Genomic DNA, 24,083 nt, shown 5'->3' with positions numbered 1-24,083 from the left:
GGTGGAGGAAGCCGTAACCGACCAGCGGTTACGTGAACCACCCAACGACGGCGAAGAGTCCAGCAATCCTCTCGCACATAACCATCCCTGTATGGGATTCGACCCTGCAAACCCACGCAGAGTAATTAGAGGTGCGGTAGCGAGCGTATTCCTAACGCTTAGCCCGTTGAGCCGCTCCTCGCGTCTTTATTTTATTATGTTCTTTTGACTGTTTCTTTCTTTATCAAGTTATGCCCGTCCTTCAGGTCCTCTGCGCTAGTTGTATGATTGTCCATATGTTTTTGTATTTGTTTCTTTCACACCAAACTAAAATTGATTGATTGATTTTGTTATGTAGGTTTCAAATAAACATAATTCCGTCTAAATTAAAAGCAGACTAAAATAATCACAGCAAGAAACCAGTGGAAGGAAAAACAAATGAATTAATACAGGAAAATGGCAATTGAATCTGCAGCAATCTTCCCTGTGAGTGTATTTATTGATGTTCTTTATCTGTATTGTGTTTTAATTTATTAAAAATTTATTTTTTTTTTTTTCAAGTCATAGTTGCATTCCGTGATTCATTTCAAATTCTTTGTTGCACTTTTTTTTGTATGATTGTATTTAATGTTTGATATTCATTCCACAGTCTGACAGTGATAACCAATTTCTGAATTTTGTTCGCCTACTTTTCATCAAGTTGTATAAAGGGACTGAAACCTATGGGCAGAGGGTATATTCACTTGGCTAACACAGACAGTTCCCGAACTTGTAATAGAACTAAAATAAGGAAAATTGTAATAAAGGTATGGCCTAACCCTGTAACCTGGTACACATACTACGTTCCGTGGTCCACCATCGTAGTTCACATACTTCGCCAGTACTCAGCTTTCTGAGCCTGATAGACTTTTATTTAAAAAAAAGAAATTTTGGAGTATTGTCACATCACATTTTTGCTCGTTACCGCATTTATTTTGACATCACGTTTCTGGTTGGCGTTATTACTTATCGATTTTAATCGATAAGTATGTTGATATTTGTCTGTATGTCTGTCTGTTAGATGCACACAATATCTCACGAAAGCGAGGTTGAATCTGCTCCAGATTTTGCATGTGCATTCATCATATGTCGGACCAGAAGCCATTGATTTTGGATGAATTATGTCGTATAATTAGCGAGTTATTAATTAATTAGTGATCAAGTGATCTAGATTTTTGTAAAGCGAGAGAATTTCGAGATCCGCCGAGTGTGTGTGTGCGATGCGCAGTGCGCAAGTTATAAGAGCGGATGAATCAAAACTGCAGTTTCTGTTTTGGGGGATCCCTTAACTCTCAATCGATAAGTCTTCGGTTTCCAACCGATATTCTCGTTTAAGTGGTTAGGGCGCGTTCAGTTTGCTAGACTTTTTTTTATTTTTGAACGATATTTCATGGTACACAAGATAGTAGGATGTGGTTTTGAAGTCTAATTATTCTTTAAGCCTGTATTGTATTCAAATTTTCTGGCAAGTTGTAGTATGGCACAGTTCTTCAATTCCAAGAGTATCCCATAAAAGCGAAAACATCAATGATAATGAAGTATACGAATACGCCAAAATTTTCATCTTTTCCATTCAGTACGTTTTAAACCCTAAAGTTTTGTTTGCTCTCCTGATTCCATAATCAGTTTTTTAGTTGTATTTATCAATTATTTTGTCCCCTGTTAAGCCGATTATGGATTTGAAATAAACTATTACTAACTCCTTCTTTATGAGACAAGTTGGTGGTGTCGAACCCCATTTGGCCACAGAATTTGCAAACCGGTACTTCACAATAAACTGAAAGGAATTGCAATCTGAAATGTCACTGTTGAAGTCCTCTTAAAAAATAATTTGATTTGTCAACACAAAAATAATTTCAGCGTCGAGAGCAGAAAAGACGTGATGGGAGCAAATTTTGGTCACATAATGGCAAACGTACATTGCGATTAATCCATATTATTATTACAACAAATTTGTGCTATCTTACTTATCTGTCGCCACGTCAGGCGCTCTCGTTTCTATGACAAATAGAGATTATATTTAACACTTGAATTCACGTTCGTGTATGATTGTACCCAAGAGTTTCGATAATCTTTGCACAAAGGTTATATTCTCTCATGATGGTTTCAAACAGTGGGGAATGCCGTAGACAATTTTTTGAGAGTTCAGTAAGCTAATTAAAAATAAAAATATTCGGTAAATTTGATCTTGCTATTCTTATTTTGGATATTTACATTTCATTATTTTGGATATTCATGTTCCATACACATATTTTCGATGTGTGCTTAAAAAGTTGAGAACAACTGCGCTAGAATATGTTCCACACAACCTATGTTTTGTTTGTTGTCGGGTCACCCTGTTAATAAATCAATCCAACTTTGTTAAGACCGCTCAGAAACCAACGAAGACATTCAAATCATCATTTGGAATTATACTAACATGTCTTGGGTCTGCAGTCGGCACTGGGAATATCTGGAGATACCCTCGTATCGTTGCCAACAATACTGGTGAAAAAGGTAATGCATTTATCAGTTATTTTTCAGTCTTGTCAACTTCTGTATAATTTCATCTAGGGAACAGGGTGCGTGTTTAGAGATAGGCAGCCGTCCTGGGTAGCATGTTATATGCGTGTGCGCTTGTTACCTAGTTTTATTATTTGAATAATAATAACAAACATTTCACTCTTACTCGACCTTTATTATATTTATTTTCATGTATAACAACATCTTCAATTTGTTTATCTCCCGAATTATTTGTGAAGTGAGGTATAAGCGGCATTATTATTAGAAACTCGCCCTGTGTGTCAAAAAAGTTTGACATTCTTTCGTGACTGTGAAATTGTGGAAATTTCCCCTCGACTGACTCTTAACTCTTATTTTAAAAAATGGGTTTGTTTGCGACAATGTTTGCTCAACGTTTGCCCAACAAAATCATTAGCTATGCATGCTTTTTCAATTGGCTGTTTAGAATGTTTAAATCGTTTCGGGACTCGATATTTCTCACAAAATTGTGCCATTTTATTTTAATTTTTGACTTTTTAAAATCGCAAAAATTGTGACGTTTTAATTTTAATTTATGACCTATTTAAATTGTAAGGGACTTTTATTTTTTACACAAAATTGTGTCGTTTTATTTCAATTTATGCCTTGATTGAAAAATTTATTCCACTCATGTATGCCGATACATGACAATTGTGTGATTAAATTAGACTATCGCCTCTTGTTTAAAGCTATATATTGTATTTTTCTTTCTCCAGGAGCTCTTGCGTTTCTTCTTGTTTGGATTTTATTTCTTTTCACTTGGTCCATCCCGGTTCTATTAATTGAGTATGGGACTGGCAGATTCAGCAAGTCGGCGTCTATCCTCTCGTTCAAAAAACTTGGCGGAAAATATACGATGTGGTGCGGAGCTTTCATTGGATTTGTAACTATGTGCATTGCGTAAGTATATTATTGGTTTTTACTCGTCGATCTTGATCGGTAAGTATTTTGATATGTATTTGTCTGTTTATTTGTTTGTCTGTTAGATACTTTCGTATGTTATGCGATATCTTACGAAAGCAAGGTTGAATCTGCTCCAAATTTTGCATGCGCATTTATCATATCTCGAACCAGAAGCCTATTGATTTTGGATGAATTATGTCGTATAATTAGTGATGAAGATATCTAGATTTTTGCAGCTAGAGAACGTGTAAGTATGACCTAGATTTTTGAGGCGAGGCGCAGAGCCGCTAGATCAATAAGTCGGCGGTCTCCGATCGCTATCTCGTTTAGTTTATTGCCAAATTAGATCCAAGATAATTATTTTCCTCATTCAAAACTAATATGCGGGGAGTGGCCAACTCGTGAGCCGTGTGTGGCTCTTGACGGTTTTTCATCTCTTTTTTTTGCCTTGTTTATTTTGAGGATAAAATGATTTACTGCGTTTCATCTTGTTTCTACTAAACATAACATGATTCATCGCTCATTCATCTTTTACGTCGAAGATACCCGGTACATGAACGCTTTCGTATGCAATATGAAATAATAAATAAACGAGAGAGCAATCGAAGACCGCCGACTTATCGATCTAGCTTTGTGTATCCTTGCTCTGACTCAATAGCGAGACTGCATGTTCCATCACTAATTAAATAATAACTCGCTAATTATACGACATAATTCATCCAAATTCAATACCCTTCTGGTCTCCGAGATATGGTGAATGCACATGCAAAATTTGGAGCAGATTCAACCTCGCTTTCGTAAGATATCGCGTAACATACAAAAGTGTCTAACAGACAAACAGACAGACAAATACCTATCAACATACTTCTCGATCAAGATCGATAAGTAATAAGATACATGTTACAAATTACAAAAACAGCTATTTGCAGTTGATGAAAGTCGCAAAGATTCAATCACTCCTCCCGACTTTTTCCAGGGCGTATTATGCAGTTATATGTGGCTGGTGTCTCTACCATGTGTTTTATTATATTGCTAATCCTTTACCTGAGACTATTGATGCAAGCAAAACAGTGTTCAATGCTTTCACTAACCAGACATTGTGGCCGGTATTTCTTCAAGCTATTGTTATCATTCTTGGAGGATTTTCTGTTTTTGCAGGTCAGTGATTTTACTCGTCTTGTCTTGACACTTGTCTAACCTTAACCTGGTACACATACTACGTTCCGGTGTCCGCCATCTTGGTTCACATACTACGAAAGTACCAAAATTTTTTGTGATTTTCTGTTAAGTCACATTGTTATTCTAGCATGCCCTTTCTTGGGTATTATGATCAAAGTCGACATTGTAATCAAGTGCGCCACTTTTCTAAGATTGCTTATTATCTCGGAATCAAGAAATTTACAGTATGTTTTGCACTAGTTTTAATAATTGTGTAATAAATATACTACTTCGTTTGAAATTGGTGTATTATTTGCAACCCCTAAATTTGCTGTGTGCCCTCGTGTGATGTCACAACCCCAGTTTGTTATTCGATTTGCATTTGAAATACTCAGTTGGTCATTTGTTTTGTTAATCTTGCATTATGCACAGATAAATTCAGTGTTCCGTCTAATCAGTGTTTTGATAATCTTGCATTATACACAGTCAAATTCAGTGTTCCCTTTAGTCAGTCTTATGTTCGGTGATTTTGCATTACACACAGTCAAATTCAGTATTCCTTTTCAATTGGTCTTTTGTTTTGTTAATCATACAAAGTTAAATTTAGTGTTTCCTCTCAATCCATCTTTTGTTTTGTTAATCCCACACAGTTTAATTAGGTGTTCCCTTCATATCCTATTAATTTACACAGGTGTTCGCACAGGTGTTTTGACAATCTTGCATTATACACAGTCAAATTCAGTGTTCCCTTTAGTCAGTCTTATGTTCCGTGATCTTGCATTACATTACACACAGTCAAATTCAGTATTCCTTTTCAATTGGTCTTTTGTTTTGTTAATCATACAAAGTTAAATTTAGTGTTCCCTCTCAATCCATCTTTTGTTTTTTTAATCCTACACAGCTTAATTCAGTGTTCCCTTTTAATACTCATCCTATTAATTTACACAGGTGTTCGTTCTATTGAACCAGTGATGTTGGCAATGGTTCCTGTATTATTACTCCTTATGATAAGTTCCTTCGTTTACTCACTGACTCTACCAAATGCTTGGCTTGGAATTAGGCATCTCTTCTCCATGGATTGGTGTAAGTAAAATTTTTGATACTCTCGTAGTATGTGAACCAAGATGGCGAACACCAGAACGTAGTATGTGTACCAGGTAAGGGTTTAGGCCTTAATTTCGGGTACAAACACTACGGTCACTTGGCTAGTCCCTGAACTCATAATAGAACTAAAATAAGGAAAATGGGAAAAAAATTATGGCCTAACTTTAGCCTGGTACACATACTACGTTTCGGTGTTTGCCATCTTAGTTCACGTACTTCGGGAGCGCTAAATTGTTCTACATTCTCGGATCTCTTTCGGTTGCTGATATATGACATTACCATGGGACTGTGGAGTTGTGTATCCACTGGAGCCGCATGAAAAGGAATATTGTAAACAATGCTTGGCGGTGTGGCACATCATGCTAAGCGTTAGGAATATGCTCGTCAACGCACGTCTGATCACTCTGCGTGGGTTTGCAGGTTTGAATCCCACGCATAGTTAATCATGTTCGAGAGAATTGCTGGAGCGGTTGCGGCTTCTTCCACCATCAAGCCCATGCATCTTAGACAAATATATGGATAACTAATTCCATACCGCCATGGACTGGTAATCGGACGAAAAGCTTTGGTTCATCATATGTTTAAGTCGACTTATTGGCTTTCGTCTCCACGCGGGATAAATATGTAAATCCCATATCTTTTAGCAATCACCATATTATGTGGGCAGTTCTGGGAAATAGACTTAGTGGTTATTTACAAACACTATATTAGCACTGTGTATGTCTGTGTAATAGTGTTTTCGCATTAAGTCCTATACAGAAAAAATGTTCACTTTTAATTTTTCTATACTTCAGCTGTGTTTGCAAGCCCAAGAACATGGATTGAGGCAATGACTCAGAATGCATGGGATACCGGTGCAGCAGGGGGAACACTCCTAGTTTATGCTTCATATATGGGAAGGGAACATGGAGTGGTTAGGTCTGTATATTTGTGAATTGTGTTGCTCGATATTTAGTGGGTGTGACGCACTGTTTTTTGACCGGAGTTTCGTGGCACTCCAGGATTCTGCCAGAACAGTCCATTGGTCTTCCAGTTCTATTCGAATCTAAGAGTCTATATCTGATGTTGGCAGACTATGGCCCGCGGGCCAATTCCGGCTCGCCTGATATTCCCCCAGACAAACTAAAGCCAAATTTTAATATTTTAGCTAAAAATAGCTCAAAGAATTTGTTGAGATTTCAGTTAAATTTAGTTTTGGCATGAGGCCTATTTTTTTTCACGTTTGCTTTTGTAGCATTGTAAATATTCACTTAAAATTGTTATCTTTACTCTTGCTACAGCATCCTTGCATTATATGCATACGGATCCGCCGACACAAAAGCATAGAAGAAGGATAAGTAGTTAGTCTCGCAGAAACCAAATCATTAGCACACTGTATATATTGTTCGAAAAATGGAACTTCACACTAATATGGCCCGCCAGTCTGAGTGGGCAAAATTTTTGGCCCCTGGTCCGGAAACCGTGCCCACCCCTGGTAATCAGATACATATTTGGTTTGCCACTTTTATTGAACTTGCTACACTTTGTAGATCGTTAGGTTTGCTGTCATATTTGTTTATAGTTGTGCAAGGTATGTGAGCGCCAGATACAAATAACTTGAAAACACGAGCCGCCACTTCATCTGTTCTAGGCACAAAAAGTTTCGTTTCTGCTTTTTTTGACCTGTGATGTTTTGCTTGCATACTGTTAATATAGCTTTTTGAGGGCTTGGAATTACTCACACGTAGCCTACCAGATTAAACTGAATTATAAACTCTATCACGGGCCGTGTACCATACAAATTTGGTAATTCATCGTGAGCCGCACTTGGCTTGCAGACGCAGGTTGCACAATTCTGGTTTACAACTATTACTAACTACTCTGGTTTGAACTATCACACAGGGGTTCCTCAAGCCTTTGGAAGGTTTCCACCACTAAGATTGAAAACCACTGGTCTTGTGGTTAGAGCAGGGTGGTCCAAACCCAGGCCCATGTGGCCCGCCGCTTCATTATCTGTGGCCCGTGTCACATTCGGAGAGTAATCAAAATAAGCGCATTTTGTCTTGTTTCGTAATAAAATTATTCAGAAAATCTTTTGACATATTGTTACATCACTAATGCCACTGAATTGACCAGTGTAATGACTAGCTGAGGCAACTAGCGAAGTTGAATGATGTGCTTGGCAGTCTAAATTATTATCTGGCTTTCTATCTTTTTGGTCGGGAATATATTCTTACAATATAGGCATCATAGAAAACTAAAAATAGAATGTGGATTCTATTAGCCTGGTTTGGCTATGTCTAATAACTATGTGATTGTACAATAAAAGTGTTTGTTTTGTATTGCACTGTTTACCTATTCTTGGCTATATTGTGGCCCGCGAACAATGCAAACATAATTCTGTGGCACGCGGAGCCACTAACCTTGGACCACCCTGGGTTAGAGCGTTAACCTTTAGCAATGTGTTTGCATATCTGCTTCGCATGCCCCTCTTAACCTATCTGGGGAATGAAATGCCGATCCAGGAAGATTCTAGTCATTCGAAAAATAGTTACTTCTTACATATCATTAAATGACTGATGATGCATACTCTGGCAGCAATCACACTTTTCCTTTCCCATTTGAATATTCTGTCCAGATAAGCTTCACTGATTTCCTATAATGTAGCAACTTTTGCAGCGAATTGAGCATATTTTTGTTTTCTTATGATGCACACTTTTACAGCAATTGCACTTTACCTTTCCCCATTTGAATGTTCTGGCCAGATACACTTCACTGATTTTCTATAATGTAGCAACTTTTTCAGCAAATTTAGCATATATTTGTTTTCTTTTTTAGATACGCTACCTCAATACCTACAATTAATAACTTTATGAGCCTTCTGATGGCAATCACTATATTTTCAACAGTTTTTTCAGTTCAGGTTTGTGTTTAATATTCTTTTAACTATACTATGAGACAAATGATGGGCCCATAGAGTGCTGGTACTTGTTGAAAAGCGCTCCAGAAGTGTGTGTACCAATATGAATGTAACTAATGTTTTTCCGCCTACTTTACATCAAGTTGTGTAAAGGGACTGAAACCTATGGGCAGGGGGTATATTCACTTGGCCAACACAGACAGTCCTGGAACTCGTAATTGAACTAAAATGAGGAAAATTGGAATAAAATTATGGCCTGACCTGATACACATACTAGGGGAGTACCTGTTGAGAATAGCAAGAGTGAGCTTCACTGAATACACATGAAAAGATTGCTAAGACTATTTTTAAAAAAAAAAATTTTTTTCAAATTTGTCTTGCCAACCGGCCGTCATGTAATGTGTTAAAATAATATCAAGCCTTGGGATTTGCTAGACGAATAGTGGTTCGATTTTTTTCCTGGTCGGTTACGGCTTTCTCCACCATCAAGTCCATGCTTCTAAAAACAAATAACTTAATAACCCATACCCGGCATGGACTGGTAACTGGAAGAGAGGCCGTGACTCGTCATATGATTATGCTGTCTTATTGACTTTTCTCTCTCCAGGGTTAATATATTAACCATTATATCACCTGCCATAGTAGCAGACTTTCTGGTTACTCATGTCTTTGGGTTAAAATCTCTGGTGTAATGACATGGATTGGTTAGCCATCATGTTCGGAGAAATAAAAAATAAAATCAACAACTTGTTTTTTTAGGTTTCTGTACATCCCGACTACACAGTTCCCACAGTATTAGAAACTTTCCAATACAACGGGCCGGCGAATACTGGCCTCACATTTATATGGTAAGTAAAGATTTTGAGGGGCCCATGGCCTAGCGGTCGGCAAACTTTAGGTCATTGATTTCAAACGGTAGGACGTGTCCCACACGGAAGAAAAATATTTTGAGGGAGTGTTGATTAAATTAAAAGTAAAAATATTCGATTTGATCTTGCCTGTCTTATTTTGTATATTTACGTTCCATCCACCTATTATCAACATGTTTTTTAAAAAAAATATACTTTAGCCTCACTATCTTTCATTTGTAGCTTATTCTTAGCTAGTTATGTTTTGGGTGTGTCATGAGAATCGACAAATTTGAGTATGAATGGACTCTGTTCACATACTTCCACCTTCCTTTTGGCACGAGGGTTATTGTTTGCCACTGTTGCTTTTGTAACACTGAAAACATTGGTCGTAAAATGTGACTTTTTATGTCATACTTACATGGCCCGCCAGTCTAGGTGGGCAAAAATTTTGGCCCTTGATTGAAAAATCGTGCCCACTCCTGCTCTAACCTATTCACTTTTTCAGGATTCCAATTCTGTATTCTAACCTGACAGCAGGTCGAGCGTTCGTTGTTATCTTCTTTTTCTGTTTATTCATCGCTGGTTTTTCATCTCAAATTGCAATGATAGAAACAGCAGCTCACCAGCTGGAAGATTTAAAAGGTAATTTATTTGCTCTAGAACAGGGGTTCTCAACCTTTTTTCTGTTAAGTACCCCCGGATCACGAAAAAATCAACGCGAACCCCCGGTAATCAGATAAAAATTGTGATATATTGACTAACAATTTGTTGCAACACCAATTCATTAACCATATCTAACTAAATTAAATCGTCTTGTTGATAGTATTGCTCTTGTCTTCTGCCTAACTAATGAATTCTTAAAATCTCTCCCAAGTTTCAATAAGCATGATCACTTCTCCAATGCTTGCAGCACGCTGTCTTTAGAGATTTCACAGTTTGTACGCAAAGCCTTAAATTTCACATTGTTGCGTCACAATCACAACAATGCAAGATCAGGGAAAAACTAAGTTTCAATTGGCGTCTAGTTTTTCTGTCACATTCTTAAACGATTCACTGAAAACCGAATATTTCTTGACTTGCTGTTAATATTCCTGATGAAAATTCGTGCTTATATAGTTTGGATAACTTCGACAGCGGAAGAAGTTTGAGAATCCTTAAGATATTGTTAGCTATCAGTGGCTACTTTTATCTGGCTTTGTTCGGGGCAAAAGGCATGAGTGTACGCCCCACTATGACATCATACACAAAAAAAATCATTTCACTTTTCTTGACTAAACATTGCTGTTACTTCTAATTTCAGTTCCACGTAAAATCGGTGTACCATGTCTCTCTGTTTTTCTAATATTTCTCGGGCTTGGGAGCTCATTGAATATCAACTTTCTGGTAAACCAAGACTATGTTTGGGGATCGGCCATCTTGATTAGTGGCGGAATGTTTGTTTTCCTTATGATGAGGTAAGATTGATTTTTCACTTTGCATAATCAGTCAAGCGTAACTAGCCGGAATAATCTTTTTGCAGTCAAGCATGGCTGGTCGGAATAATCTCTTTGTGGTTCTTATGTGTCAATTCCGCTGTTTTCTGCTTTGTTAATTTTTTGGTTGAAATCTGGTTACTATCGCTTGTCTTTGTGAGAATTTGCTCAAAGTAAGGTTGCTCAGACTCACTCAGAAGTAAAGGAGACTCATCTCTGAGCAAAACTTTAGACGGCCACTGGATCCAACCATAGAGATTAGAGTGGCACATTACGTGCACTCAATTAGAAGTAAAGTAGACTACGGGCAACCAGTGGAAAGCCAATGGCAACGCACACTCACTTGATAGTGAACAAGACTCCTGTCCGGGCAAAACTTCAGGCCAAAAACTGAAATGACAATAGCTATGTATGCTCACCAAGGAACTATGGCAATCAATGAAATTCCAGGAGCTAATTGAACCATATAGAATTATGGTTGTGCATTACACACACTCAATCAGTATAGTGAAGTACACTATGGACAACTACTGGAATGCTAATAGCTATGTACACTTGTCCAAGAGTGAACAAGACTCGTGTCCGAACAAAGTTGATGCCAAGGTTGTGGATTTTATCCCTGAATATCGACATGAATCGATTTCGCTATTAAACCACTAGATCAGGCCGAACCCACTGACCTGGGTTATCTGTACTGTTTTGAATTCATTAACGCTATCTTACCCAAAATATGACAGGGTAGTTATACAGTAATAATGGTAACTTGGCGATCAATGAAATTCCAGGAGCAGATTAAACTATATTTATGGTTGTGTATTACACATACTCAATCAGAAGCAAAGTAAACTCTAGGCAACAACTGGAACACCAATAGCTACGTATGCTCGCCCAAGAGTGAACAAGACTCAAAGGCCCACACTTGGTGGCCACAAGATTTTTTTCCTGAATATCGACATGAATATGTTTCACTAGTAACCTACTAGACTAGGTCTGCTTCACTTATTGACCTGGGTTTTCTCTACTGTTTTGAACTCATTAACGCTATATTACCAAAAATATGACAGGGTAGTTATACAGTAATAATGGTAACTTGCAGCCAGTGAAAACTTGTTTTTGTTTCATCCGACCCTTTTGTTCATTTGAGTTGTGCACTAGACCTTGCAAACGGGAAAGGCGAACTGAAATGGAACAATATTTTTATATTTAAGATTTGGCGTCTCGAAATTCCGAGAAGAGGTCGTCAACGGTTACGGCGATGGCTCAGATTGGAAATTACCAAAGATCTGGGATTTCATGATTTACGTTATTATTCCACTCGAATTGCTGTTTCTTTTTATATGGTGGATAATCTCTTCGGTCCAAGATGAGAAGAACCCTTGGTATTTGGTGACAGGGGAAAGCATGATGGGTGCAGTATTGCAGGTGTGGTTAGTTTATAATATAAAGTGGGGCTGGGTAATTAACCTAGGCCAGGCCTGCCCAACCTTTTGGTCTCGCGGGCAGCGGGCCACCCTCACATGACGAAAGTCGTTGCGGGGGCAAACGTTTAAACCAAACATTAATACCAGCTAATTTCGGTGTAGGTAATTTACATAATACATAAAAGGCAAGTTTATTAACATGAAATCAATCAATTTAATAATTGCTTTCTGGTTACTGGGTAGGGCTGGCAAATTATTTGAATATCAAGTCGAATATTATCAGAATTATTGACGGATACGCAGTTACGACGTTTACGAAATCCAACATAACATAAACAAAAATAAATATAAAATTAAAAATAAAAGGGCAACGAGTCCTGGGATCAAAAATCAACCAAAGACACGTTGGCGATCGAAGTCGACACGAAAGAAAGCAATCAGAATGAAAATAATTTGCAAATTTAGGCTCCAAATTCATTTCTATAATTGCGCTCAGCGTTTGTCCCCAATGATCGCACAATATCCAATAATAAATTCCACAAATAAAAAAAAACTGAAGTCGATGTCCACTAGGGTGCAAGACTTGACACATACGTAATAATCACACCAAATCAACAAACTTACTTAAGCCTATATATTGATATATAACATAGTGAAAATTTAAATAGTCTTCTTACAAACTTTATAGGGCGGGCCGCGTGTTGGGCAGCCTTGACCTAGGCCGAAGATGATGAACCTTTTTTAATGAATGGGTCAAAAATTATAGTTTTATCATGTGGAAGGAGATCGTGGTTTAAAAATTCAATTAAGTCTGGTTGTTGTATTTTCATTTTTCTGCACATCTTGGCATTGGAGCGATTTGCTTGTAAAATTCAACTCCAAAGGAAGTCAAAGTTACCCCAAATGTAGGTTCAAATCACCCTCAAACACCCTTGGTGACACCCCTTTTTTAACAATCCCTAGTTTGCACTTAATAACATCATTTTTTTTTTCAGTGGTCCGTAACAATTCTGATACTCGTTGCGATCAATCTTCTCTATGTTCGTTACGCTCCAACGTTTCTACATAAATCACGCCATGTCCTTCAAAATGAGGATGACCTTGACTATGGAGCGACTGCTCAGATTGGAGAAGTAATTAGTACGGAGAATGCTTCCGCAGGTAGATAGTGTTTTTTCATGTTCAAATATGATCAAGTTTGACCTTAAATCGATTTTAGTTTGACCTTTGACCATAAATCTGTCCGGTCTGACCTTGGTTCGTCGCATAGTTTGACCTTTAATCGACCCCTTTTTGACCTTGAATTGGCCTGAGTTTGACCATGGTTCCTAGCATAGTTTGATCATAAACCTGCTTGGGTTGACCTTGAATCTACCTGCGTTTCACCTTGAGTTGACCACACATTAGAGCTAGGATCTGAAGCCCGACCCGACCAGAAATTCGGGCCGAGTCGTGCCTGAAATGTCAATCATTACATTCGGGTCGGGTTGGCTCTATCGCTGACTTTTTTTTTAATAAATATATGTTTATAAAAAATATATACTAAAACTATGTGTGGAATTCAAAGGACTCCTAAATAATATATGAAATTTCGGGTTTGCTCCGGGCTCAGGCCTGCAAATCCAGTTAATTTGTCGGGAACTGGTCGGGTTTAAACCCACGGGCCCGGGTCGGGCTGGAATTTTTGGGCTCGATCTTACCTCTACCACACACCTGCCCAGTTTGACCATAAATTTGTTCAGTTTGACCTTGGTTCTGGCATAGTTTGACCTTAAATTGACCCCAGTTTGACCTTGAGTTGACCACACATCTGTCCGATTTGACCTTGGTTCTAGCATAGTTTGATCTTGAAACTGATGCTGTTTGACCTTGGTCTGGCATAGTTTGACCTTGAATTGACCTGAGTTTGAACTTGAGTTTTTAACACGCATCTGTCCAGTTTGACCTTGGTCTGGTATAGTTTGACCTTGAATCAAGACCAGTTTGATCTTGAAACTAATGCTGTTTGACCTTGAATCTGGTCAGTTTGACCTTGAACACTTAGCCATACACATTATTCATAAATAATGATTTCCTAATTACATATTTTCTATTAATTCTATACAGGAGAAATTAACAGTGGATTAGAATTGGCCGAGTTTGGAAATCCAGAACCCTTGCACGCAAATCAAAACAACCGAAAGCAGCCTCTTATGGAGCTAAATCCAACAGTTGCATATACACCCCAGTCCTTACATGGGACGTATTAATAAGGATCAGATGGACATTGTGTTTTAAATCTTTAATATAGGTCTTCAACTTTTATGGTCTGACAAAGGCTCTGTTCAGGGCTCAGTTTGACCTTGAATCAGCATGTTTGTCCTTGAGACAGGTTAAGTTTTATCTAACAACACGAAAGGCCGAAACTTCATTTTTCCATGCTTTTTACAGAGATGGCCCTTCAAATGACAATTCCCCATCCTTACCCTACTGTTTTAATGATTAAGCTGTCTTATCGGCTTTCCTCTCTGTCAGCATAAATATATAAATTTATTAGTAGTTTATAGTCAGAGTCAGGAGTTATTTTTTTCACAGCTTTGCCTAAAAAAAACTGCAAGCAGCACTTGTATATTTTGCCAGTTGATTTGCCCTAATGCTACGTTTTTTTTCCTTATTTTCAGCATGAATACACATTCTTATTATCAAATTGCTATATTTGATTATTACATATCCCATTCCTATTTAAAATCGTTATTTTGTGCATATTTAGAGTAATTCACGTGCACCAACTTAGTTATTAAACATCATTTTTATTTTATATTTGGTTCTCCCGAAGTATGTGAACCAAGATGGTGACACCGGAACGTAGTATGTGTACAGGTTAGGGTAAGGCCATAATTTCAGGTACGGGAGTCACTTGGCTAGTCCCCAAACTCGTAATAGAACTAAAATAAGGAAATGGAATAAAATTATCGCCTAACCCTGCCCTGGAACACATACTACATTCCGATGTCCGCTATCTTGGTTCACATACTACAGGAGCGCCATATTTTTATCATAAATACACAATCCTGTTACTTTGCCTGACAATTTTATTCTATAGTTATTTCTTTAAAAAAAACATTTTTCATATTTACCTGTAATTGTTATCATGTTATTTATTCAGCACTTACTTTAAATTTGTGTTCATCGATGTCTCTAAGATTCCTTTATTTATTTTACTAAATATCTATTCAATTAATTGGCGCTCCAGAAGTGTGCGTACCAATACGGAGGTAACTAATTTTGTTCGCCTACTTTGCATCAAGTTGTGTAAAGAGATTGAAACCTATGGGCAGGAGATATGCACTTTGCTAACACGAACACGCTCGAACTGGAAATAGACCTAAAACACGGCAAATCGGAATAAAATTATCACCTGACCTGGTACTCAAACTTCGGGAATATCCATTAATTTACCTATGATATTATTTTTTAATTAACCGATACCTATGTTGGGTTTCTATGGAAAGGGGGCGGGGTGTCAAATAGAGAAAAATTTAAAATGTATTCTTGTCGGCTGTGAAGTCTTTAAGCTCCACTAGTGAATTGTTTATTAAAGAAGATATGCATGATGCACCCTAATATTTATGCACACACTTGTATTGTTATTACACAATTTTTACACAATCTTCATTGTTTGGTAATAATCAGCACTTTCGCGGGTATTTATTATTTTTTTGTCTGTTTTAATTCTAATCATAATCTTATGGTTCTGTTCAGAAAAGTAGATTAAGTTTAGTTTAAGAGAACAGTGGAAATACATTTGAATAATACGATCAAATAAATGTATTTCATAAGTGGGCAAATCCGGCCCACTTGTGGTTGCTGAAATTATGACTCTAATTTTATCGATATAAATCCCGTTGAAAATAATGTCAAAATGACTTCGATTGTTACATTGTGCTTCTTATAATTATATAAACGGTAGCCTGGCTTTGGTAAATAAACTGTGTTTTTTATTCATAGTTTTTCATGTTTTCGAAATCCGGCCCAGTTACCAAATGTAACTGGCCCACTTATAAAAGTAATTACCCATACCTGCAGTCTATTTGACACATTTCTCATGCCCAATATGGACTGGTTGTCACATCGACTTTCCTATCCTTATCCCATTCCTAACTAAGTTATATCTTCTCGTATAATATATGTTGCTATAAGAAGCATCTGACAATCCATATTTACATATTTTATATCTGGGTCTTTTGAATAAACTTGTGCAATACCGTATACCAATTCTGTTGGATTAATGTTCTGTGCGTTGAAAAGATCCTCATATTTAGTGTTTCTCATAGTGGGAGAAAGGGGGAATAAGAGAAAACAATACCGCAAGAGGACATTCGTGCAAATATACATTTTTGCAAAAAGGTTTATCCGTGCAAAAAAGTCCTTGCTGAAGTCCTTTTACACAAAAAGACGTTTTCACAAAAGTTTTTTTGGGTGTTGCTGCTCGATAACCAGCCTTGATTTCCGGCGCCTTCCCTTCCCCAGTAAAACTGTGTAATTATCACTTTCTCATAAGATGTGCTCGAGCAATATTTTTCACTGGTTGAAAAAAAAATTGACTCGTCCTGCTTGGATTTCGGGTATTAACCAAATTTTTAGTACCGGAAAAAATTATGTTACCTTTCTCTGGAGAAAACGAGTCATTGCCTAACTTCAGTCACTTAAAGTTAACTCGTAATCAATAACCGCCAGAGAGATTCAATTCTGTAATCGACTCGACTTACAACTTCATATTTTTCCCCCTTCGAAACATTAGGCACCCTTCAGATTTTGCTGAATAACGTTTCAATGAAATGACTTGGACTTATCGCCAAATGACGCCAGCGAGACTTAACTGAGAAACTCTCGTGACTCGACTTGGCATAACACTGCGTTCAAGTTTGAATTATGTTGAGTCACGCACAATTTTTGCAGATAAGATTTTTTTTCAACATTATAATCAGGGATGGCCAATACCGAATAGTTCACTATTTCGAATACATTCGAAATTATTTTTTTCGAATATGAAATTTCGAATACTTCGAAAATAAAATTCACTAATTGAAGCTTATCTAAATGTATGTAAGAATTTCCATACAATAAGCAATGGAATAACTGCTATCTACAAGTTAGTTATATTACCAGGCATTTCATATTTGCAGATTATTGCAGTATATATTTTATATACCTTGAGTCATGTTAACAGAATTAAATTAATACGGCAATAGTGGTATCGGTGATGGATTTGAATATTTGCGCAACACAAAATCATCCTAGTAAAACGCCCATACTTTTAAATATCAACCATTATCCAAATTATTTGCCAAAAAGCGGGATAAAGTATGAGTTATTTTTCCGACTTTTCTAAGTCCACAGATCGCCGTTGTATTTTGTAAATACAAAAATAGGAATCAAAAATTAATATTAATCGCGAGTTTGCCACACAATTTATGTCCACAGATTGCCGTGATATTGTGCCGAATATAATTAGTTTTTGATTCTTATTTTCGCACTCACGAAAAAATTGTCACAGGTCGGAGAAAGAATTTATACTTTATCCCGCTTTTTGGGAACTAATTTGGATAATGGTTGCCATTGATTTGTATTTAAAAGTATGGACTTTTTACTAGGATGATTTTGTGCTGCGTAAAATATTCGAATCCATGACTGATACCACTATTTAAAATGCCTTACCGTGTTAATTTAGTTCTATAATCATAACTCAAATGTTGGTAAATCGGGCAGTTTACCACACATTTTAAGGCCACAGATCGCCGTTGCATTTTATAATTATAATAGTTTTATTATTTTGTAAATACGAATCCAAAATTAAATATAATTGGGCAGTTTACCACGTATTTCATGTCCACAAATACCCGTGGTATTTGGTATTAATACTTTCATTATTTTCTCAATATGAAAATAGGAATCAATATTTAATAATATCGGTCAGTTTACCACACATTTTATGTCCACAGATTGTCCATACAACAATGAGTTACGTTGAACGGAATTAAATTAATACGACATGACATTTTAAATGCTGGTACCAGTCAAGGATTGGATTATTTTGCGCAACAAAAAATCATCCTGGTAAAGGATCGATACTTTTAACTATCGTTATCAAAATTATTTGCCAGAAATTATTTTCTAATAAATCAACTTGTTTTTCCAACTTGTGCCAATTTATTGGATATCGTAACAATGACGGCTATAAATACCGTATTTCCCGGCTAATAAGTCCACATGGCAAATAGGACGATGTCTATTTTTAGCAGTCAAAAAAGTTTTTTTTCCATATAGGCCTCCAATGAGACTGGTAGAAAAATGTGTCCTTTGGTAGAATCATACTCACAGAATTAACTATTTTTAACAATTGAGCGGTAAATTTAAGTTGTAAAGCGGCAATCATTTTGGACAACCTATTAACCCGAATGTTAAAATAATTTTGGAATGTGATAAGTACTACACTGTACGTCCACGGGTTATTTCACAGCTGTGTTTCCTGTCCCTGTCGTGTTATGCTGAATCGGCAAAACGAAAGGGTCACAAATCACTTTCACTCGGTGGCCATGTTTCTCTTTAAAGTAACGATAACCGGCCTGCGATTAAATATCATGATTGGCAGACCCTAAGACCCAAATATAAGGTTAAACAAATCATGCTTGAGAAGACTAATAAGCAGGCCACATAGAAATAAAATAAACATACTTTCTCAATTAGACGCCCCCCAAAAAATAATCAGGCCAAAAAATTGGGCCCAGAAAAGCGGTAATTGTCGATTTTTCGACGTGATGGAAATGAATTTGTAAATTAAAAGCCTCGTAGACGAATGTCGGCAATGTCCACCCACGCAAACGTGCAAATGTGTCGCAACACTATGCGACGTACGATCGCACAGAATATAAACAATCAAAGTGCCGATTCTATTTCATCGTCATTACAATGCGTGAGACAGCGTAAAAAGTCGTTTGAAGATTCCCGTAAAACGAAACACCACGTTTACGGCGAAAAGTGGCTACTATTCGGAATTATTCGAAAATCAGCCGAAAAGGTATTCGAATACTATGATATTCGAATATATTCGAATATTCGATTCGTTTTGGACAACCCTGATTATAATGAGTAATTAAGCCAACTCATTTTTATGTGCTTCCCAGAAAAGTTTCTTTTTTCATTTGCACAAAAGCTAATGGGGTCTCAAGCTACTCAATATTAAACTGTACTGCAATCAATACTGAACTAAGTTTGTTTTAGAAATTCTCCATATTATGCCTTCCCTTACCCAAGATATGGTAGGCGTGGTCATTTTTACGCATGAGATATTTTCATTTTAGGGTTCATTCCTTTTTGCGTTTGATTCCCATAAAATAACAACAAAGAAAAACCACAAATGATCGAATCAATATTTATTATCATGTTAGGTTATATACAGAAATCACATAGAGACAGCTATGATTTATTAACTGAGCAAGAAGTTTCAATAGACAAGGCGACCGATTCAAGTCATGGGTTTTACGGTTAATAATGATAAAATAAATATTATAAGTAAATAAAAGTAGAAGCAAAATTTCTTTAATAAAATAAATGTGTGGCCTTCCATTTTGTTTAAATCTAAACACAGGCCACAGACTTCACTGTGGAATAAGAATGCACAAATAAAAGTATCAGAAATTTAACTTTCATAAACAAGTAATTTAGTCTCCTGTCATAAATAAATCAAGTTTTAATGCCTGTAGGCCAGACATTGTAAAAATATGCAATATAGTAGAACTGAAGGGTAATTTAAGTTTGAATCATCCATGGGCCAAGAATGTCTCTCATTTTTTAGGAACTGATAGATTTTATTATCAACGGCCAAAAATGGACCTTTCCCCGAGCATCGACTTCCTTGTTTACTTTGTGACATTGGCCAATCAGCAAGATGCAAAAAGTGACGTAACAATGCCTCCTTTTCGCATTCGCTTTGACACTTTTCTCACTCAGACAGATTTTCAAGCGTGGTTGTAAACATTACCTCGTTTTCGCGTTTTTGAACTCTATTCGTTAGTTTTCAGTTGTGTTTCAGAAACTTAAATATAAATCAGATAATTCAAAGATCACTCTGTCTTCCTAGGTGTTTTAATTAAATTGCAGTAATAAAAATTAGTTTAGAAATAGCTGTGATAGACTAGCCTGAAATTCTTTACCGGTACTTTTAAAAAACAGATTGTTGTATGCGATAAATCATAATGATGGTTTGAAACACATACTCCATTTTACAAGCGCCAACTCGTAAAACCACTCTTAAAATAGCCCCGGAAATTTTGCAATGGTAAAGTATAGGAAAATATTTTCCGGGGGTTAAAGGTCGGGGAAAGGTCCATAGGCGAACAAAAAATTCAATGAAATTGAAATCAGAATAAATATACTAAAATTCGAGTTGTTTAATTGTTTTTGACTTTTATATTATTTAGTCCATCAACGAAGTTCTGTCGTGTTTTATATTTCACAGATGGCACCGTTGGTTGTAAACCATGGTTGATTATTGGACATTCCCTGTACTATATCCTCTGGATCTTTATCGACAAGAATAGCAACGTTTGTGCGCGATACATCAGATACCGGAGTACTAGGATACCACACTTCAGTTGCTATAGTGATTAGGGTTCCATTGGACAGCAAAAGCTGCTTGTTCTGTAACAATTGAACAAAAAATTTAAAATCTATTGTTTGGAATGTTAATGCAACTGACATATTAGATGAAAAATGAAAGTCTCTGCTTGTAGTAATTAATATGCTTCATCAACATATTAGATGAAGAGTGAAATATTTGCTTGTAGTAATGGTCTTCATAGTAAAGTCATCATAGGCGAAGTATGGTGGGTAACGCTACATGGGACCGCTTATGTGTAAGGAACTATATAAAAATGGATGAAAACCAGAAATTACCATAAATATCATAAATTATAAAATGCATGAAAATTAAAAATTACTAGATAGGACGACTTGGATATGACGTCACAATATATCGGAAATTATATTCTATATTTAGAGTTTTTTCTAATTATCCAATCGCTTAATGAATCATAAGGCATCGTTAACATGTCCATTTCAGTGATCGCCAAAGTGTGGGTCGCGACCTCGAGTTTGATCGCCTTGAATATTTCGGGGGTCGTCGAGTGTCCGGCGTTGTATTTTTGCTTTTTTTTTATTATTCTATTGCATGCATTCTATTTAGGCGTTGAAAATATGGCAAGTCACACTTTAAAAAGGCTATGTTTCAAGTGCACAAGAATGAGATTTTACTGTGATTAGTTTTTAGTGGTTTGAATAATTTTAATGAATATTTCTTTTCATGTATGTCGTATTCATAGTCACGAGTGCCCACCATACGTCATAATTTTAGAAATGGGGTCGCCTCTATAAGATAATATTTTTAAAACTGTTTTAGGCCAATTTTTTGACCACGGTAAAATGAGTCAAGAGAAAACTTTCAGTTGTGACCTTATACTGACCTTATACTCCATCCCAGTCCAGATGTGAATATATGTAAATATGTAACCAGCAGGAATCAGTGAACGTACATAAGGGAGCAGCAGCTGGCAATGCTTGAGGTCGTAAATATTTGCGAGTTTGCCGTTTATCGATTTGCAGATTAGTTCGGCCACGTTGAAGGTGACGTTCCATGCAGCATACACAACTGCTCGGTAGCATTTTGCTTTGTATGTGAAGCCACACTTATCTGAAACAACATTGTAGTCATTGAATATTTTATGTTAAAAAAATGACAGCGATTTCAGGAATGACGTCAAAGAATCTGGGAAGAAACGTTTGTCGTTTGTTAGTTCAATTCGGCTTCCTCTTGAATTCTATTAAAATTCATAGAGAGAAAAGCCGATGAGACGAACTAAGAACGGCGGACAGAATGCAGGTTCAGATGTATGGTGGTTGACGGAGTCGTAACCGACTAGTGGTGGGGTTAATCACGCAGCAACTACCAGGAGTCCAATACTTAATACCAGGAGTCCACGTAATATTAGGTAAATTAAATCTATTTTTAAACCAACGCGCCATACAAATCCATTCCTAACGCTTTGACGGGAGTGGCATATTTAAAGTCGAATCATAAAACAAAAATATGAATTACTTTCAGCTTTTTCTTTTTCATCACGACTCTTCTTGATCAGTCTGGCGATATCTGTAAGAAAATTGAATTAATTTATTTTGTGTGTATAGGACAAGGCATTTTATATCAGTTTTGCCACGTTATAATGTCCACAGTTTTTTCTCTTACGACCATAAGTAACTTTGCCCGCCATAATATGACAACACTATATAAAAGCGTCGTTAAAAATATCTTTTGCAAAGTTTTAAGTAAATCCTGATATATAAGTTTAGTCACAAAAATCGTTATGAATAAGTTTTGCCAAAATTTCTTTCCAAAGTTAAAACTTACAGGCACAATGCCACCGCCACACCCAGAGTGTAATAAATTAAAATGCAATGCCAGAAAAATTACTGGGAGTGGCGTTTCACCAAATATTGGCAGCTTGTTCTGACCCTAATTCGGAATGAAAATAAAAACGTTTCTTTTGAAAAACTGTAACCACTGGATACGTTATCTGGCTTAAAAGCCAATTTTATAAATTACAGATCCGTCATATGCATTGGGCCAGGTGAATAAATATTTTTTAACCCAAGATATATCATAGAGTAGAAAGAACTTACCGGATCCATCGTTTTTCTGTGAAATAAATACAAAATGCAGATGATTAGTAAAGTAATTATAACACGTATCAGATTATATTAGTTGCTTTGTTTCAAAGCAGGTCAGCCAGGTATCATCGAGCGAATATAGAGAGCTTTTAAAGTTTTTGGATCGATGCTGAGGTAGTTCGACCGTTAGACCCATAAAAATTTCTGTTTCAAATGCCTAGCTCTAGCACAATGTGGAAAATAAAGCAATGCCAAACCGGGAAGCTTCCGTTCCTCTAAGTCTAATTAGTAGTATCAATTTGTGGCTCCCCGGGGCCTTATTTAGAATTGGATGAGAAAACGCTTGATAAAAAATAGCAATTTTACCTCGCAATCTCCAACTTGAACGAGTTTCCCATTCACGATTTTGGAAACGCAGGCTCCAGCTGTCAAATATAAAACGAAGTATTTTGCAGTTAAATAAATGAAGAACATTTTGCGACAAGATCTAAAAATGTCGTCAGACCACTGATTAAATGTAAAAACATTTGAAATGATTTGTTATAAGCATTCTAGCCCTCTAGCACCAGCCAGTGGTGGGCGTAAACAAAAAACTATCTGCAAACCGGTGTAGCAATTAATAACAAGTAATTACATCCAAAACTTATCTTACCGGGTACTTTTATCTTTGCAAGAGAGGCACAGATGAGAGAGATGAAGAAAATTATTTTGACGAATTCCATGTTTGCTTCTAGAATGGTTTGGTGACGATATTATATACTTAGCTATATAGCAAATATCTGTAAAAAAATTAAGGTTATCATAGGTTCTGAAAGCTAACTGCCGTAATTGGCATGTTTAAAATATTCGCCCAAAGTGAGCTGAATGCAAAATGACAATATCTAAAGCGAGAGCATAAAAGGCATATTAGCTGGAGCGACACTTAATGAAGCTCAGTGATTTTGAATTACGCATGACCCAACGAACGGTGCTCCCGAAGTATGCGAACCAAGATGGCGGACATCGGAACGTAACATGGGTAACAGGTTAGGGTTAG

The 24,083-nt window shown here is 36.7% G+C and overlaps 2 protein-coding genes across 2 annotated transcripts; one reads left to right on the top strand and one right to left on the bottom strand.

Annotated features, from left to right (window-relative positions):
• Nucleotides 1-309: 309 nt before the first annotated feature.
• Nucleotides 310-16,594, top strand: LOC120327895 (putative sodium-dependent transporter YocR). Its single transcript, XM_078119910.1, has 13 exons — nt 310-465; nt 2,385-2,514; nt 3,255-3,438; nt 4,418-4,599; nt 5,548-5,682; nt 6,498-6,621; nt 8,521-8,605; nt 9,362-9,450; nt 9,959-10,095; nt 10,754-10,907; nt 12,134-12,347; nt 13,342-13,507; nt 14,453-16,594. Exons 1-13 carry the CDS (start codon nt 436-438, stop codon nt 14,593-14,595), a joined length of 1,773 nt encoding a protein of 590 aa, XP_077976036.1. The 5' UTR covers nt 310-435; the 3' UTR covers nt 14,596-16,594.
• Nucleotides 16,595-20,723: 4,129 nt separating this feature from the next.
• On the bottom strand, nt 20,724-23,829 carry LOC120340417 (uncharacterized). The gene is made up of 6 exons (XM_078120347.1): nt 23,700-23,829; nt 23,414-23,472; nt 23,060-23,075; nt 22,479-22,529; nt 21,847-22,073; nt 20,724-21,025 (listed from the first exon to the last, which is right to left on the bottom strand). The coding sequence occupies exons 1-6, from the start codon at nt 23,767-23,769 to the stop codon at nt 20,831-20,833; spliced, it is 618 nt and encodes a 205-aa protein (XP_077976473.1). The 5' UTR covers nt 23,770-23,829; the 3' UTR covers nt 20,724-20,830.
• Nucleotides 23,830-24,083: the final 254 nt, after the last annotated feature.

The sequence above is a fragment of the Styela clava genome, chromosome 14, assembly GCF_964204865.1.
Source record: "Styela clava chromosome 14, kaStyClav1.hap1.2, whole genome shotgun sequence".
In the NCBI taxonomy this organism is placed as follows: domain Eukaryota; kingdom Metazoa; phylum Chordata; class Ascidiacea; order Stolidobranchia; family Styelidae; genus Styela; species Styela clava.
This window is presented reverse-complemented; position numbering and strand designations above follow the sequence as displayed.

Bases quoted from the DNA above. Each gene is read 5' to 3' on its own strand.
- LOC120340417 (XM_078120347.1), bottom strand. From the start codon at position 23,769: ATGGAATTCGTCAAAATAATTTTCTTCATCTCTCTCATCTGTGCCTCT. The intron at 23,473-23,699 runs GTAAGATAAGTT...TATATTTGACAG, and splicing joins TGCAAAGATAAAAGTACCCG to CTGGAGCCTGCGTTTCCAAA. The intron at 21,026-21,846 runs GTCAGTATAAGG...CAATTGTTACAG, and splicing joins GGACTGGGATGGAGTATAAG to AACAAGCAGCTTTTGCTGTC.
- LOC120327895 (XM_078119910.1), top strand. From the start codon at position 436: ATGGCAATTGAATCTGCAGCAATCTTCCCT. The intron at 466-2,384 runs GTGAGTGTATTT...AACTTTGTTAAG, and splicing joins AATCTGCAGCAATCTTCCCT to ACCGCTCAGAAACCAACGAA. The intron at 6,622-8,520 runs GTCTGTATATTT...TTTCTTTTTTAG, and splicing joins AGGGAACATGGAGTGGTTAG to ATACGCTACCTCAATACCTA.